The sequence below is a fragment of the Schistocerca nitens genome, chromosome 1 (assembly GCF_023898315.1).
Source record: "Schistocerca nitens isolate TAMUIC-IGC-003100 chromosome 1, iqSchNite1.1, whole genome shotgun sequence".
Lineage (NCBI taxonomy): Eukaryota > Metazoa > Arthropoda > Insecta > Orthoptera > Acrididae > Schistocerca > Schistocerca nitens.
The window spans coordinates 1,201,700,778-1,201,718,825 of NC_064614.1; the positions used below are offsets into that span (position 1 = coordinate 1,201,700,778).

Sequence of the window (18,048 nt, forward strand, 5' to 3'; positions counted from 1 at the left end):
GGAGTAGGTATTAAAATCCATGGAGAAGAAATAAAAACTTTGAGATTTGCCGATGACATTGTAATTCTGTCAGAGACAGCAAAGGACTTGAAAGAGCAGTTGAACAGAATGGGCAGTGTCTTGAAAGGAGGATATAAGATGAACATCAACAAAAGCAAAATGAGGATAATGGAATGTAGTTGAATTAAGTCGGGTGATGCTGAGGGAATTAGATTAGGAAATGAGACACTTAAAGTAGTAAAGGAGTTTTGCTATTTGGGGAGCAAAATAACTGATGATGGTCGAAGTAGAGAAGATATAAAATGTAGACTGGCAATGGCAAGTAAAGTGTTTCTGAAGAAGAGAAATTTGTTAACATCAAGTATAGATTTAAGTGTCAGGAAGTCATTTCTGAAAGTATTTGTATGGAGTGTAGCCATGTATGGAAGTGAAACATGGACGATAAATAGTTTGGACAAGAAGAGAATAGAAGCTTTCGAAATGTGGTGCTACAGAAGAATGCTGAATATTAGATGGGTAGATCACATAACTAATGAGAAGGTATTGAATAGAATTGGGGAGAAGAGGAGTTTGTGGCACAACTTGATAAGAAGAAGGGACCGGTAGTTAGGACATGTTCTGAGGCATCAAGGGATCACAAATTTAGCATTGGAGGGCAGCGTGGAGGGTAAAAATCATAGAGGGAGACCAAGAGATGAATACACTAAGCAGATTCAGAAGGATGTAGGTTGCAGTAAGTACTGGGAGATGATGAAGCTTGCACAGGATAGGGTAGCATTGAGAGCTGCATCAAACCAGTCTCAGGACTGAAGACTACAACAACAACAACAACAACAACAACAACAAGTTGGCTAACCTGTGCAGTTGCTTATCTTTTGTTTATACAGAGAGTTTAGTCATAGCTTGCTGTTGTCTTGGCGCAAATACTTTGTTTACAGCGAAGTAATTGTGTGTGTGAGTTCATTATTGTGTACGTGAGATTCTTATTCCTCTTGAAAGCAATGGGAAGAATTAAGAAGTTCGATGTTAAAAACTGTAAATTTTATGGAAATCCGTTCACCAAATGGATTAATTCTGCTAATACTGAAACACAACATAATACAACACTTTAATCAGCTTCAATTACTCAAAGTACATCGAAGCTAAAACTGAAATATTTTGACACTGGGCTTGACAGTATTAATGCTGATAATACTGAGACACAAACTATTGATTCAGGTTGTGTTATTGTTGAGCTTTCTGCTCTAACTGAACTAATAAATAAAGCTTTGCAATGTAAGGAATGTGACAATAGTGATGTGAAGGTTGTTGAGGAGATACACGCTAGAAGAGGTAGTGCATCAAAATCAAGAATTGTTTGTAATTTTTGTGATTTAAGCAAATGTGGTTATTCTTATGGCATAACTAACCAGAGAGTTTATATCACAAACTTAATTATGCTATGAGGTGATGTATATAGGCAAAGACTACAGAAGTGCGCAAATTTTCTGTGCTCTTCTGGATTCCCCCCCCCCCCCTCCCACCGCCGCCGCCCTACTCCCCCCTATGCTGGCCACTGTTGCCGAACGGTTCTAGGCGCTTCAGTCTGAGTCTGGAACTGCGCCGCTGCTACTGTTGCAGGTTGGAATCCTGCCTCGGGCATGGGTATGTGTGATGTCCTTAGGTTAGTTAGGTTTAAATAGTTCAAGGCTAGGGGACTGATGACCTCAGATGTTAAGTCCCATAGTGCTTGGAGCCATTTGAACCTCCCCCTGCAAGGTTTGAGAGGTATGATAAAATTATTCTACAGACTTTAGAAGTAGTACCAAATGATATGAAAAATGCTGTTCAGCAAAGTGTAGACATGAATGGCAGCAATACCATGTACATCTCAGCCCTGGATGCATCCTGGCAATGAAGAGGTCACAGTTCCCTAAATGATGTAGTGACAGCTACATCTTTGACAGTGTTAAGGTCATTTATGTGGAATTTATTGCCAAGTACTGTCATGGCTGCATTAGTGGAACTGGAAATCATAAATGTTTGATTAATTTTACTGGTTATAGTGGAGGGATGGGATCAGAAGATGTCATGAAGACATTTCACAGGCCAGTGGAGGAATGTAGTGTGATATATACATCTTACCTAGGAGATAAAGACTCAAAAGGGTACCAAAAAGTTTGCGAATTCAAACCTCATGCTGACACAAAAATTGGAAAAATGGAATGTTTTGGTCATGACCAGAAAAAAGTTATGTATAAGACTAAAGAACTTGAAGAGGAATTTGAAGAGAACTGATGGTGAGTTCATTTGTGGACGTGACTGGCTTACAGAAGTAGAAATTGACAGGTTGCAGTATTATTATGGACAAGCCATAAGACAAAATAAAAATGACCTTGAGGGAATGAAAAAGGCAGTGGGATACCTTCTTTCATAAATCCTCCACAGATGACAACCCATGTCATGCACTCTGCGTACCTGGCAGTGATTCACGATGTTACCAGAGAGCTGTTACTCAAGATGAGACCTACAATCATAAACATTCTTTGCCATTTGCTATAATGGAAGTTATAAAACCTATATATAGGGATCTTAGTGGCACAAGATTATTAAAAAAAATGTTTACATGGTAGGACTCAAAATCCAAATGAAAGTTTCAACAATTGTATATGGGAATGGATACCAAAAATTGTTCTAGTAGGACTAAATACTTTGAAAATAGATGTGCTAGATGTTGCTCTATGTTTCAATGATGGTGCACTGTCAACTGATGAGAGTGCCTGGTGGACTAAATATGCACAGAGCTCTAATAGCCATTGACTGAAGGAGACTCTTCGAAGCAGAAAAATCAGTGGTGGAAGCCACCAAAGAAACAAGAATAAGAAGAATTAGGTTAGGTTAGGTTAGGTTAGGTTAGGTTAGGTTAGACTCTTCGAAGCAGAAAAATCAGTGGTGGAAGCCACCAAAGAAACAAGAATAAGAAGAAGAAGAAGAAGAAGAAGAAGTGTGGAAAAGAACAATACAGGAAACAAGATGAATATGGACCTGGGATGCATGAGTGCCATGCAAGTTTAATAGGAAAAGCAAGTTTTATCTTTAACTGGAATTAGCATGGGTTATTTCAGTTGCAACAAAAAAATACAATTAAAAATAGTGTGAGAGCTAAAGCTGTGGTTCATACATAAAAATGCTCCTAAAAGATGGTAAGCGTTATATGGGCTTACAAATCTTATTCTTTGAGTTACACTGTTTAGGTCCTCTTAATGATGTATTTTAAATTATGCTCAAAGTACAAGTAAGGTTAATGGTGCCAAAGTATCTATACATAGTTTCATCATTATCAATTTGACAACCACTGCAGGATATAGCCATCCAGATACAGGAGTCCAGGTTGATGCCGTGGTCTTGGACTTCCAGAAGGAATTCGATGCTGTTCCACGTTGCTGCCCAATGAACAAAATTAGTGTGTGTATTGCTACTCACCGTATAGAGGAGGTGTTGAGTTACAGACAGGCACAGTGAAAATACTGCTAAACGTTTAAGCTTTCAGCCAACTGGCCTTCTTCTGAAATAGAAAATGTATATTTTTCTAGTTGTTGTTCCATCCTGGACTTTCCGTTGTTTAAATAAGAGTGTAGGGAATACCAGACCAGCTAGTGTGATTGCATTGAAGAGTTTCTAGAAAACAGAACAGTTATGTCATTCTCAAAGGGAAGTAATGTTCAGACATAAAAATAACTTCGCATGTACCTCAATGGAGTGTTGTAAGACCACTGCTTTTCACAATATATGTAAGTGACTTAATGGATAGCTTTTAAAGTTCCATAAGTCTTTTTGCAGATGATGCATTTACATCAAAGAAGTCGCAACACTAAGAACTTGTACTGAAATGCAGGGAGACCAGCAAGGTATTGAAACTTGGTGCAAGGATTGCCAACTACCCTCGATAGAAACAAATGTTATGTACTGCACATAGGCAGAAAGTCTCATTATTGGTTGATTACATGCAGAATGATCACTGAAAGCTGTCATAAAACATGTAGGAGTTTGTATACTAAATTTTAAGTGGGCTGACCAAATGCAGGTAGGGCAGATGCCATACAGAGAGTCGTTGGAAGAACGGTCAGGAAGTGAAGTACATCCACAAGGGAGATATCTCATAAAACTCTCATTTGACCACTGTCTGAATATTGCTCTTAGTCTGGCATCCATATCAAGATAGGATTGATAAAAGAAATGGAAAAGATCCAAAGAAGAGCTGGGTGTTAGATTACAGGCTCATTTAGTATGTACGAAAGTGACATGGAAGTGTTTGGCCAACTTCAGTGGCAGATACTACAAGAGAGGCATTCAGCATTATGGGGTGGTTTACTATAAAAATACCAAGAGTATGTGTCCCTAAAAGACTCAACCAGTATAATGATTCCTCCTGTGTATATCTCGAGGAAAGACCATGAATGTAAAATTGAGAGATTCGAGTTCACATGGAGGCTTAGCCACAATCTTTCTTTCCGCAAACCATTTGTGAGTGGAACAGGAAAAGGGGAAAGTGACAGTGGTACACAAAGTACCCTCCACCATGGACAATAAGATGACTTGTAGAGTATAGATGTAGATATAGAAGCAGAAGTATTTTTACTGCAGCTTACAATTCTTTGATCACTTGAGATTCTAAAGTGTCTTGTGGCCATCACACCTGTACTCTTTGATAAAATGTAATCAGTTTCATTTCTAAACAATGTAAAATCCAGGATGGAATGTAACAGTATTATGAAAAGGATAGCTGCTTCTCACCATATGGTGAAAATGCTGAATCACAGATAGGCACAACAAAAAGACTGTCAGAAACTGAGCTTTTGGCCAACAAGGCCTTCTTTGGAAACAGACAGCACACACATCCAACACACACACAAACGCAACTCATAAATGACCAGTCTCTGGTTGCTGAGGCCAGACTGAGAGCAGCAGTGCATGATGGAAGAAGCAACTGGATGTTGCGGGTAAGGAGGAGGCTGGGTTGGAGAGGGGGAAGGATAGCAGGGAAGTGGTGGGGGACAATAAAGTGCTGTTTGTGGGAGTATACAGGGATGAGGTGGTGAGAGGATAGGGCAGGTAGATGCAATTGGGAGGTTAGACAGAGGTAGACAGAGGGGGGGGGTAGCAGTAAAGGAGAGGACAGAAGTAAGAAGATTGAGTGTGTTGGTGGAATAGAGGGCTATGTAGTGCTGGAATGGGAACAGAGAAGGGGCCAGATGGGTAAGGACTGTGACTAAAGAAGGTTGAGGCCAGGAGGGTTATGAGAATGTAGGATATGTTGCAGGGAGAGTTCCCACCTGTGCAGTTCAGAAAAGCTGGTGTTGGGAAGGATACAGATGGCACAGACCATCCTATCAACACCAGATTTCCTGAATTGCACAGGTGGCAAGTCTCCCTGCAACATATCCTATGTTTCCGTAGCCCTCCTAGCCTCAGCCTTCATTAATTGTTGTTTTTACCTATCTGGCCCCTTCCCTGTTCTCATTCCAGCACTACACAGCCCGCTGTTCCACCACTGCACCCAATGTCGTTTTACTTCTCTTCTTTACTGCAACCCCCCACCCCCTCCCCCCACCCACCCTCCATTTAACCTCCCAATTGTATCTAGCTGCCGTGTCTTCTCTCCACCTCATCCCTGTATACTCCCATAAGCATCACTTTACCATCTCCTCCCCCTCCCCCACTATCCTTCCCCCTCTCCACCCCAACCTCCTCCTTACCCCCACCACCCAGCTGCTTCTCCCATCAGGTGCTGCTGCTCTCAGTCTGGCGTTGGCAGCCAGAGTGTGGTCACGTGTGTGTGTGTGTGTGTGTGTGTGTGTGTGTGTGTGTGTGTGTGTGTGTGTGCGTGCGCGTGCGCATTTTCTATTTCTGATGAAGGCCTTATTGGCCAAAAGCTCACTTTCTGACAGTTGTGCCTATCTGTGACTCGTCTAGCATCTCCACTATTTGATGAGTAGCTACTATCGTTTTCATAATATTGTTGCAGTTCCATTTTTATTGTCATTTGGTCAGTGCCATATGTATCTTCTGTTTATTTTCATCTGGAAGAATGTGTTGGTGAGAAACATGTTGTTGTTATCAGAAAATTCTAATAGAATGTGTGACCTCTCTCATTCCTGGCATCATATTCAAAGTTTCCACACTGAAGGATCATTCTTTAGTTTTATCCTACTTTTGCTCACACTCTCCCATCATCACAATATAGTGGAATTTGCTGTCGTTCATGGGTTTATTTAACTTTCTGTAGAGAGCTCTTCTATCTCCTCTGAAGAATATTACTGTAATAATGTGTTTAAGTGCAGTCTAAGGAAGCAGTAGACTGCATTAAAAGACATTATTATGAATCAGTTGTCACATATGCCAAGCTTTCACAGAGGAATGGGAGCATACTACTGCATAGACATCAGGGATTTTCTGTGAATACTTTTGTTTGCTTTTAATGTAAGTTTTGTTATTCTTTTCAAGATTAATTAAATATCAGTGGTTTTGAAGTATTTTCTTGTTTACAGTGAAGCCTGCACCTGAATATTCTCCCTTCCCTTTTCTTCTCTCACTCTCTCACATTCTGTTTTATTTTATTTTATTTGCCAAACACCAGATGAATCTGTTACATTGCATGTTATAGAACACCAAGCAGTATATGTTGATGAGCAGCCTGTCTATGTTTGTTGTCCCTCAGAGGGACATCTTAAGATGGGATGAATACCCTTTGTCAGAAAATTTCCAGGGTAAGTTTTTTTATTTATGAGTTTGTAATATTTGTAAAAAGGAACAAATTTTGTTTTTATGTTACCTGGTATGAGTGCGTCCTTGAAATGACCTTGGCCATGATTTGCGCAAACTCACTATGTGGCAGGGCTGTGCTTAGCAGGACCCTGGGTTCTCGCATGTTAGTTACAGTGAGACAATGGATGCTGCTTATGAGCAAAGAGTGGACATTAGGTTTTGTTTAAGCTTGGGAAAACCCCTCGTGAAATGTGGACAGTGATTAAACAAGCCTATGTAGGCGAGGCACTTTCAAGAAATCGTGTTTTCGAGTGGCACAAAAAGTTTTGTGAAGGCAGAGATTTAGGGCAAGATGATCCCAGTGTTGGTTGCCTATCTTCAGCACACACTGATGTAAACATGGAGTGTGTAAGGCAAATATTGAAAGAAGACCATCATGTAACTGTGCATGCAGTATGAGAAGAACTTAATGTGAATCATGATGTGTGTCATAAGATTTTACAGGAAGATTTAGGGAAACAAAAACTTAATGCTAAACTCATGCACTGACAGATGAATATGAAAAGAAAAGACATAGAATTTCTGCGTACAACTTTACAGAGTCAGGCATGATCCCACACTTCTATCAAAGATTATTGCTGGGGATGAAAATTGGTGCTACGAGGATGATCCTCACATGGGGCATCAAAGTGCAGAATGTCAGAGTCCTGAATCACCAGCCTTGAAAAAATTGAAATGGCAACATTCGAGAACAAAGACAATGTTGATCACATTCTTTGATAATAAAGGATTAGTTCACCATGAGTATGTTCCTCTAGGTCAAACAGTAAACCAAGCTCTTTATACTGAACTCTTGAAATATTTGTGACAAGCAATTTGATGCTGCCTTCCTGATTTGTGGCATTTTCAGAACTGGTTCGCACTTCATGACAGTTCAAGACTCCATACTGCTTAATCTGCTACTGAGTATCTGGCCAAACATTCTGTTATTGCCATCCCACGTCTGCTGTATTCGCATGACCACTTGCCTTGCAATTTTTTCTTGTTTCCATGAGTGAAAAGGCAATTGAAAGGAAAGCTTCATCACGAAATCGCAGGCATCCAATGGGCTGCAACAAATGAGCTTACAAGCATCGCAGCTGAAAATTTCCCTGCTTGCTCCCAAGACCTCCAGAAATGTTGGCAGCTGTGTATAGATTGCCAAGGGGACTACTACGATAGGAGATAGGATCATTACTTGGTGAGTGCAAATTTCTATTAAAAAAAATAAAAAATCTGACCTGGAACTTTCCTGACAATAGGAGTATTATATATAGCTGCTTATTATGAACACCTGAATTGAATGCCTGCTGGTTGGTTCCCTTAATCCTCCATTAGGTGCAACACAGTTTATTGTTACATATTGTGAACAAAATATACCACATAAATTTTTGTGGTGTGAGCTTTGTCAGTTTGATATGGTGTGATCTGCAGTCAAAGACCTCAAATTTGTGGAATTTTTACAAGTGTAAAGCTATTTAGCATCATAAGAGAATATATATATATATAAAAAAACACTGTGTGAACTAAATCTTTGCTGTTGCTGGAAACATGGTCATTGCACTTCATAGTGATGTGTTTGTTGGTTTTGAGACACTGATCGGTATTTTTGTTATCACTAGGTTTTTGAGCAATTTGTACGGTCATCAAAACTGCCTGTATTTGAACCAGAACACCAATCAGGGCATTGGAGGCAACTGACATGTAGATTGTCTATGTCAAATGATCAGCTAATGCTTGTTGTTGGATTACATCCACAACAACTTAGTGCAGATGAGCTGAACGATGTGAAAACTGAGCTGAAAGAATTTTTCATGCATGGAGGAGGGAAAGATTGCAATGTAACATCACTTTACTTTCAACTGATTTCCAAAAGGTAAGTACATTTGAAGAATTAAAATTGTTGTTGCTTGATTTGATTGTACAAGGCTGCACCGTCATCAGGACCAGGCAGCTTGCCATAGGGATTGGTCTTCTTCCTTAACAACTGAAAATTCTCTGCTGATTGTACTGAAACATATTTCCTCTCTCCATCATGTTTTGCTCACTAACATTCCAGAGGCTTGTTCTGTTATTTTGTTTGATTCTCACTACTCAATGTGAATTTCTCTTCATGCAGTTTTTTTTTTACTTTTCACAAAATATTACTCCTCATGAAAAAAGAATTAAATGGAGACCAATCTGTGGGCCCAGAATAATAAGCACATGCTGCAGCTATGATTGCATTTGAATCTCCGTCAAATAAAGAACATTTGGCTTCATGTAGAAAACACACTTTTAGAAGCATTTATGTACACATTGCCTATGAAGTAAATTATTACTGTTTTCTGTTGTTGCCATACATGAAGAATGTTTTTAGGATGCCATCAGTAAAATATTACTTTAGTGACTTCTGTTTGCACTGCCTGACTTATTAATAATACTAATACTAATACTAATAATAATAATAATGAAACATCTGGAAGGGGGGGAGGAGACAAAATGAAACTTCATAGATTGAAAGGGTATATGATGTTATTTCAGTAATTACAAAACTGAATAAAATGTACAAAGAACTTGGCAGTGCTAGCCTACTTATCAGCATGGCATTGCATCCACTCCAGTTTGGATGCATGGACCGATTAATTTGAGGTGGTGTCATAAAGCCATTTTATTCTCTGCTGGGGCAAGCTGGCCTACAACTGTTGTAATTGGTCCTTGATATCATGGATACTGGTACTAGGATGGAGTTAACATCCAAGCTGGTCCCACACATATTCTGTCGGATACAGATTGCTGACGACGGGAGTATCTTAACATCACACAGACAGTTCATAGAGACAAGAGGTAACACACGAGGATGCAGGATGTCTGTGATGTACTGTTATGCCATCAGTTTACTGAATCACAACCGGCAGTGACCTGAAGTACGCAGTGACTCTCCATACCATTATGCCGAGAGTAACACTGCTGTGCTTCTCCAAAACATTGGAATTGTGGGACCTTTCTCTAGGTTATTGGCATACTCACCAGTGATGGTCATCTGGAAAGTGCAGAACTGCTTTTCAACACTGAACACGATCTGAAGCCGTTCAGTAACAGTTCATGCTTCCCAATCACAATACCACTCGAAATGCAGCCATTTGTGTCCTGGTGTTAATAACTGTCCATGCACGGGACAGTAATTCTCCATCTGGATGCTGCTACTCTCTGACCAATGGTACGAGATGACACAGAATGTTGCAGGGAGCCCGTTACTCATTCTAGGATGGCAGGTGCAGATATGAGGGGGTTGGGAAGTGCTTAGTGCACAATATGCTGATCCTCCCAAGTGGTCAACCTGAACCTTGCCCATGTGCCTGCTCTCAACTTCCCAAATAGTCCAACATTGAGCCACTGTCACATTTGAATGCCCTGAAAGTCTGGATATTTCACGATTTATTCAGCCAACAAGATGGAGACCCACAATGAGGCCCACTTCAATCTCTTGTCAAGTGCTAAATAATGCTGACTCATACAAGTATGTGACTTCAGTGTCCTTCATCCCCCTTTATAATCCTTACCAAGCTTGGTAATAAAACTAAACACAAACAACCCTAATGCGTTCTGATGGCCATTCTATTGGTCATAGAGTTTTGTGTCTCTAATCATTAATATATGCACCTATGCTGTGTTTGTGTACAAAGTTACACTATGTTCTACAGTGTCTCCTGGGTGCTTTTTTTTTATTGTCAGGCAGGTATTTAATTTCTTTCTGTTATGTTTTGTTTTAGGGTTCCCTATTTCCTTACTTTTATTAGCAACATATATTGAATGATCCTTATTTATATTTTGTCTAGTGCTTCAGCTAATTTAACAGTGCAGTCTCAAGGCATAATAAGCATCTCATTGTGCCCTTCTCAAAACATGAATATTGAATGAACTGCAGACCAAATTACCACCATTAGTGCCGACAGATGGTGAGAGACACACAATTTCTAGGCTCAGAAACTTAGTTTTGTTCTGAAACCTTGGAATCTATGTGGCAGAATAAATATACCTCTGAACTGGACTGACTGTGAGGCCATGGCATGTGAATGGTTTTGCCACTACTAAATATTAGTGATGTTGTACTTGAACAAAGATATTTGAATATTGTCCTTTGAGATTAACTGACTGATTATGTTTATGAAGATGAAAAAAAAGGAAGAAACTGAGTGGCTAAAATGAGTGTCCTTTACCATTCTTCCCTACCTCAATTTATAGATACTTGTGGCACCAATAAAAATGAGTAAATATTTGAGACAGTTTATTAAAGTGTAGTTCTTAAGTTTGCTGGTTTAATCAATCAGATTTTAGGACCTTTACTACTATACTGTGTACCTTGTGTTTTTATGTCTTAGTTGATTAGGGGTGCTAAGTGGGACTCATTTTTTCAAGTATTAGTGCTTTCATTTCCATGCTTGTTTTCTGCATTTTTATGGTAATGAGGAGCTTGCTTGTTTCTGTGTTTAATGGTAATGAAGAATGCATCTTCCTGGCAGTTGTGTCTACATTATGATACATTTTTCTATATACAGGCAGGCAGGGACTGATCCCACTCCACCAGAGCTCCTGATGGGTGCCTCTCATATTGAGGAAAGTATCTGTGGAGTCACTCTACGCATTTCACCAGAAGCCTTCTTTCAGGTCATACAATAATATTCAAAATTATAACATATTATTGATTATTATTATTATTATTATTATTATTATTATTATTTCTATTGTTCCACATTGTATACTTATAGCTGTCTGCATTGTGCAGATATCGTGGTTGAGGCACTGGATTCACATTCTGGAGGAGCAGGGTTCAGATTTCTGTCCAATCATCCAGATTTAGGATTACAAAGTTTTCTATAATCACTTAGATATAATTCCAGGATGGTTCCTCATCCTGTTCGAACTTACTCTCATCTCAAATGGCCTCATTGTCAATGGGACATAAGACTCTAAATGCTCTAGTAACTTTTATTATTCCACTAGCTCTGAAACTTGTCCCATCTTTCATATTAAGCTTAAATACAATTACATTATGTTATAAAATAATTATGGTCTTCTTTCAGCAGCTTATCTCAGGTTTATTGTCGAAGTAAACAACAGTTTTTTACAAAAACTAGTAGGGAAAAATGAGGTCTTGTATTATGTGAATGTAAGCATAACTTTTTACTCTGAAGGTTCAGTCAAAAACGTGTATTTCTAGTGAGATAGTCCAAGACCACAGTATACAGGTAACAGATGATATGGGGTAGAAACTCTCAGAAGCTAGTCAAAGATTTATTTATAATTAATTTTATTTGTACACAGATTCCATACGTGCATGTTAGACACTAGGATGTGGAACGAGTTAAAGAATGTACACTGTCTACTCACATTAATGTGACAACCTGTCAAAAGCCTGAATAACCACTTTTTTCAGTTGGGACCGCTGCAAGAGAGAGTCAGTTAGATTCTGGAAGGTACCGACAGCGATGTGTAGCCGTGCTGACTCAAGTGCCGTGATGAGCTGCCCTAGGTTTCTTGGTAGAGGATCCATGGCGCAAACAAATTGATCGATGTGATCCATAGATTCTCAGTGGGAATTTGGTGGCCAAGGGAGTATGGTAAGCTCATCTTGCGAACTGGTAGATGCCATCATGTCGAGAAAAAGCAAACTGCACGTAGGGGTGGACATGGCCCACAAGCTTAGATGCATATTGGTGTTGATCCATTGTGCCTTCCAGAATGAAGAGGTCGCCCAGGGAATACCAGGAAAATGTTCCCCAGACCATAACACTCTCTCTTCCGGCCTGGATCCTTCCGACAGTTCTTACAGTGTGTTCGCTTTCAGACGTTTCATGCCAGTGGGGCATAAAATGTAATTCACGTGAGAAGCCCACCTTTCATCGCTCAGTGGATGTCCAGTTGTGGTATTGGCAAGCAAATTCCAGCCTTTGTCACCACTGAACAGCAGTCACCATTAGTGCATGAACCAAGCGCCTACTGCGGAGGCCCACACACAGCAATGTTTGCTGAATGGTCATTGAGGAACACTGTTAATAGCCCTTTGTTCATGTAGGTGGTCAGTTGCTCAACAGTTGCACATCTATTCACCCATACACATCTCCGCAGTTGCACTTTGACCTTGGATATAGGTGGCACCCACGTATGTGAGTGGACTGTGTATAAATATGAATTACATAGAACATAGTACAGTACAACTGAGCACAATTTCCAACCTCAAAATGCTGGAGGGAGTCCAAATATCAAAGGAACTTTATAATCAGACATTACACAGCTGTATAATGTATTTGTCACTTTTGAGAAAGAAGTAGTAAATTATATGTAGTATAGAGTGTAAAGGGCTGTAAATAAATAAAAGGAAATCAAATTAAGGAAACAAATTGTGTGAATAGTTCTATAATATAGGTATGTTCTTGCTTAATTTTAATTAGTGTTTGTGGGTTAGGGGTGCTTAAAAACTAAGTAATCAGTGCCCCAATTAAGTTTAGTGTGCATACAGTTGAACATTCTGCCTTGAAATCACCATTAGCTTGGTAAATGACACAAACTGACAGGTCCTGTGTGCATTTAATTTAATTTTGTTTTCATTGTACTTATTTGGAATCATTTGGTGATTGCTTTCTCCACTTTCTCTTCAGGTTTTAAGAAAGAAGTCAGTAGAGCAAAAAACTTGAATTTTGGTATCTGTATTAGGTATGATTCTCAGCAAATTTGGTGCGATTTTAAAAATCTGTATTAACAGAAGATATATGTAGGAATAAATTCATAATGGGACATTACCTTTCAGGTTAACAGCGCTGCTGCCGAAGTACTGTATGGTGCGGTAGAAGAGGTGGCCCAACCTACTAGAGATACATCTCTTTTGGATGTATGTTGTGGTTCAGGAGCTATAGGACTTTGTTTGGCTAAGGTATGTATCACTTGTGGAGCAGCTGCATCAGAAAATCTTTTATATTAGATCTATTTTATTATTTACATGATAATGAAATTGATTCCAAGCCTGTAGCAACATGTATGTCTTATATACCCTATTACAAACTTCGGAAATTTGTTGTTTTCATTAACTTAAGTAAAGACAAAACTCTTGGCATCAGTCTCATCTAATCTATTCAGTATCATTCTCTTGGTAAAATGAACAATTACATTGATGAGCAATTGATTTAAGAACAGCTACCATGTTGTAAAGAGGGCCTCAGTAAAGTAATAAGTTCGATGTGGTCTTCTTCTTACTGTGCAGGTGGAACACTTTACACTGAAAGCGAAGAACACATTTGATCAGGTTCAGTGATGAGACACACGAGGCATGTTATCTGAAATCATAATAATAATCACAATGTGTTTGTTTCTCCATGTTGAGATTGTGCTGTTGCTCCACTACCGTATACTCAATTAATGAGATGTCACTGCAGTTGCCGATATTTCCTGTATCCAAGTCCTCAACCAATGTCAGCCTTTATAGTGAGGCCATTTTGTTGTGAAGCAATGACAAAATTTAGTTTAATTTACATATTGCTTTGTCACATATAATTTTCCGATCCGTTTGAATATGGCTTTGAGTCATGTGGTTGCACCCTCCCCTCTTTCCCCTCCAGCACATATACTAATATTTATTTGTATGCCATATGTAATCCCCCCCCCTCACACACACACACACACACACACACACAAAATTATTTTGAGTATATTGTAAATTGCGACGAACTGTAACTTGTTGCTCTGTTTTTAGAAATGTGGGCAAGTACTAGGTGTAGAGCTGATTACACGTGCTGTGGAAGATGCCCGTACCAATGCATCCATCAATTCTGTGGAGAACTGTGAATTCTTCTCAGGTGCAGCAGAGGAGATTTTGTCTTCAGTTATTCGTCGTGCTACCTATAAAGACCTTTTGGCTGTTGTTGATCCTCCTCGTGCTGGCTTACGTAAGTATTAGTATTTATAATATCAGTTACTTTTATTAAATATTTAACTGAGTCAGGAAATATTGGGTATCTTTCTGTGAAAAGACGACATAATCTTTGAAAAGAGATTTTCACATATTAATGTTGTATTATCGCTCAATAAGTTTTTTGTGTTTGGTGTGCTTCAATAGACTCTGTATGCTGTTGGTTGAAACAGAAGGGAATTATTTTCTGAGTATTTAAAATATGAGTAAAGAGTGAAGCATAAACAAATTGTAATGTAAATATAATTATAAATATTCAGAAGCCTGCACAATTACCTCCCCACATTCACCATATTAAAAATGTGTAACTATTAAATGCAGAAAGGTGTCATGTGGGAGAATGTATATTACCCTTTGTATCAATATCCATTATGTTGAAATAAGTGGTAAAGAAATTTACTTTTAAAGTAATCTTTAACAGCTCAGTGACAACATTAAGCACCAGGGCCCAATATATTCACAGCATAGCTTTATGAATGAAAGAAGTATAACAAAAAATGGAAACTCTAGGTTGGAATATCAACTATAATACATAAAGGATAGATTTCTACTCAATGTAAAGATGACTCATTGAGTTGAAGACGGGCACAACGAAAAGACTGTTACACATTATAGCTTTCAGACAGAGTCTTCTTCAGCAAAAAAATGAGAAAACACACACACACACACACACACACACACACACACACACACACACACACACACACAAGACTGTTGTCACCAGCATTTCCAACTGGAATGCGACTGTCGTGTGAATAATAATAATAATAATAATAATAATAATAATAATAATAATATGGAGTGGAGCAGGCAAGGGGGAAGTTTGGTGGTTGCCAGTGGCAAAGCAGACCACCCCGTGGCACAATATGCAGCTAAACACAACAGGCTTGATTTCAGTGGCTGCTTCACAAGCCAGGTCATCTGGGTCCTCCCCTCCATCACTACCTTTCCTCAACTGCGCAGATGGGTGTTAACTTTACAACACATTCTCTGCTCCCAAAACTACTCTGGCTTCAACCGACAGTAACCTATTGTCCCCACACTCTCCACCCCCAGTTTCTGCCCAATTGTCGTATTATCTCCTCGATTTTCACATTCCCTCACCCTGTTTGTGTGCTGCACTCTGCCAGTGTCCCTGTCCATCCTTTCCCTTTCTGTGCTCCTCTTCTTTTCTGCTCCTAGTACACCCCCCCTCCCCCACTACACCTGGCAGTCTCTAGTCCTCTACTTCCTGCATGCTCAATCATACAGCACTCTTCTTTCCCCTCACCCATACCATGCTATCCCCTCCCCCCTCCCTGCTCCACTCCAGATCGCTATTCACATGACAGTCGCATTCCTGTCACAACTTCCAGAGAGGTGCGCTTGCTTGTGTGAATGTGTGTGCTTTCTTTTCTGAGGAACGCTTTGGTCAAAAGCTATAATGCGTAACAGTCTTTTCATTGTACCCATCTGCAATTCAACCAGTCATCTTTATTGTGAGTAGCAGTCTATCCTTTTCATAAAAAAAGTATAACATTTACTTCTGGGAAGGGGACTCTGATGGTACAGTGTGAAAGTATTTTGTTTATCGAAGTACCTACTTGGTGAGGTTGCAAAGTGATTTGTCCGGTGTCAACACACACAGCAGCAGGACCCACTGCTACTATTCATTATTACAGTTAAATAATAGTGCCTACTTATTTTCAGAAGAGGAATTAATTTGGTTTCACCATCTCACAACCAATCTATTACTTTCCAATCTTAGACCTTAGGTTATGCTACAGATCGATTTGCCACCACAATGTACATTCCAAAGACTAATATAGAACCAGAATAAATATTGTAAGTGTATATATGATTCACCCCCCCCCCCCCCCCAACATAATTACTTTACAGTATTGATAGGTCATGCACACTTGTAGAAGCAAAATTTGAGCTTCCAGAACACATGGAATCTCAAAATGTGGCATGTACTGCCCCCCCCCCCCTCCCCCCTCCCCTCCCCTCCCCTTTCCATTGTCACTATCATCCTTGCTTTAATAACTAATACATAGAACCTTTCTTGTAAATTTTGCTTTAGGATTAAGTAAGAAGTTTTTGTGTAAGTATGTGTGTTTGCGTATATTACCAGTTTGTAGATGATAGTAAATATCTTTCATTTGTGTTTTCAGACCAGAAAGCAATCAAGCTTATTCGCAGGACAGAGGCATTAACACGAATGGTGTTCCTGTCGTGTGATCCACAAGCAGCCAGAGAAAACTTTTTGTCATTAAGTCGGCCTGCTTCCAAAACATACTGGGGTGATCCTATAGTACCAGTAAGAGCTGTTGCTGTTGACATGTTCCCACATACACCACACTGTGAACTTATCATATATTTTGAGCGATACTGTGACATTAATACTAAACCTGTTGCTCCTGAAGATGCTGAAGCTAAACCTCATGTTACAGTGGATATGAACCTAAAAGACAGTTGACTGTGAACTATTTATAACAACTGGCTTTAGAAATAAATTATTTCAAATTCTCTTGTATTACATGATTAATACTTAAAACAAGTAGCTGAACTTTCAGTGAGAAATACTAAGAAATCTGAGATGCTTCCTGCTGAGTGGATGTGCCTCTGTCAGTTGGAAAAAATAAAATGTCAGCTCATGTACACAAAAGCTGTGTGTCAGAATATAGCATGGAAGAGTCAACTGTGTCATTGTTACACTTAGTTAAATCACAGAGTGGTACCAAAGTTGCATCTCCTAAGATGTGAAGAATCCCTAGCACAACTTTCACTTACATTTTAGTACACAATAAGTATCTTTTATTTGCACTTCACCTCATAATGCAGCTGATATTTTGCAACCTTTGCCATTTGGGTGTGTTTATCTACATCCAAAACTGCTGTCTCAGTATGTGAAAACTTCCAAGTGCGCCCCTGGTTCTACTATAATTAACTTTTGTAATATGGATCTACAGCTTTTATAATTTTTTAAATGACAGCATGTTTGCTTTTAGCTGTGTTTCATGCACTGTTGCAACATTAGCATTTGTGCCATTTCCAAGCATGAAATTTAACTTATTGTGTCATAGGAACAGGTTAAAAAAAAAAAAAAAACATTCTTGCGGGACTCTTGTTATTCTTCATGACAATTAAATCATTGATGATAACCAGTGACTAAATCGCCATAACAACTTACAAAGTCCTATGAGAACTTTATTTTTCGTAAATTTTTCTGAAACAACATAACATGAAATAATTTTTTAAGTGACAGTATAATGTTTACTTATAAATTTTCAACTATGAAATACTTCTAAAATCAGAAGAATTAATATGCAGATCCTTATCAA

At 39.1% G+C, this 18,048-nt stretch overlaps 1 protein-coding gene across 3 annotated transcripts in view; it reads left to right on the plus strand.

Annotated features, from left to right (window-relative positions):
* LOC126201052 (tRNA (uracil-5-)-methyltransferase homolog A-like) overlaps positions 1-17,233 on the plus strand; it is a 102,119-nt gene extending 84,886 nt beyond the window's left edge. For all 3 annotated transcript variants that reach the window (XM_049936757.1, XM_049936758.1, XM_049936759.1), the window contains 5 exons: positions 8,406-8,659; positions 11,322-11,423; positions 13,564-13,693; positions 14,510-14,702; positions 16,879-17,233. In XM_049936757.1, the coding sequence (XP_049792714.1) occupies positions 8,406-8,659; positions 11,322-11,423; positions 13,564-13,693; positions 14,510-14,702; positions 16,879-17,183 (984 nt within the window). In that variant the 3' untranslated portion in view covers positions 17,184-17,233. The remainder of the gene's footprint in view (positions 1-8,405; positions 8,660-11,321; positions 11,424-13,563; positions 13,694-14,509; positions 14,703-16,878) is intronic.
* Positions 17,234-18,048: the final 815 nt, after the last annotated feature.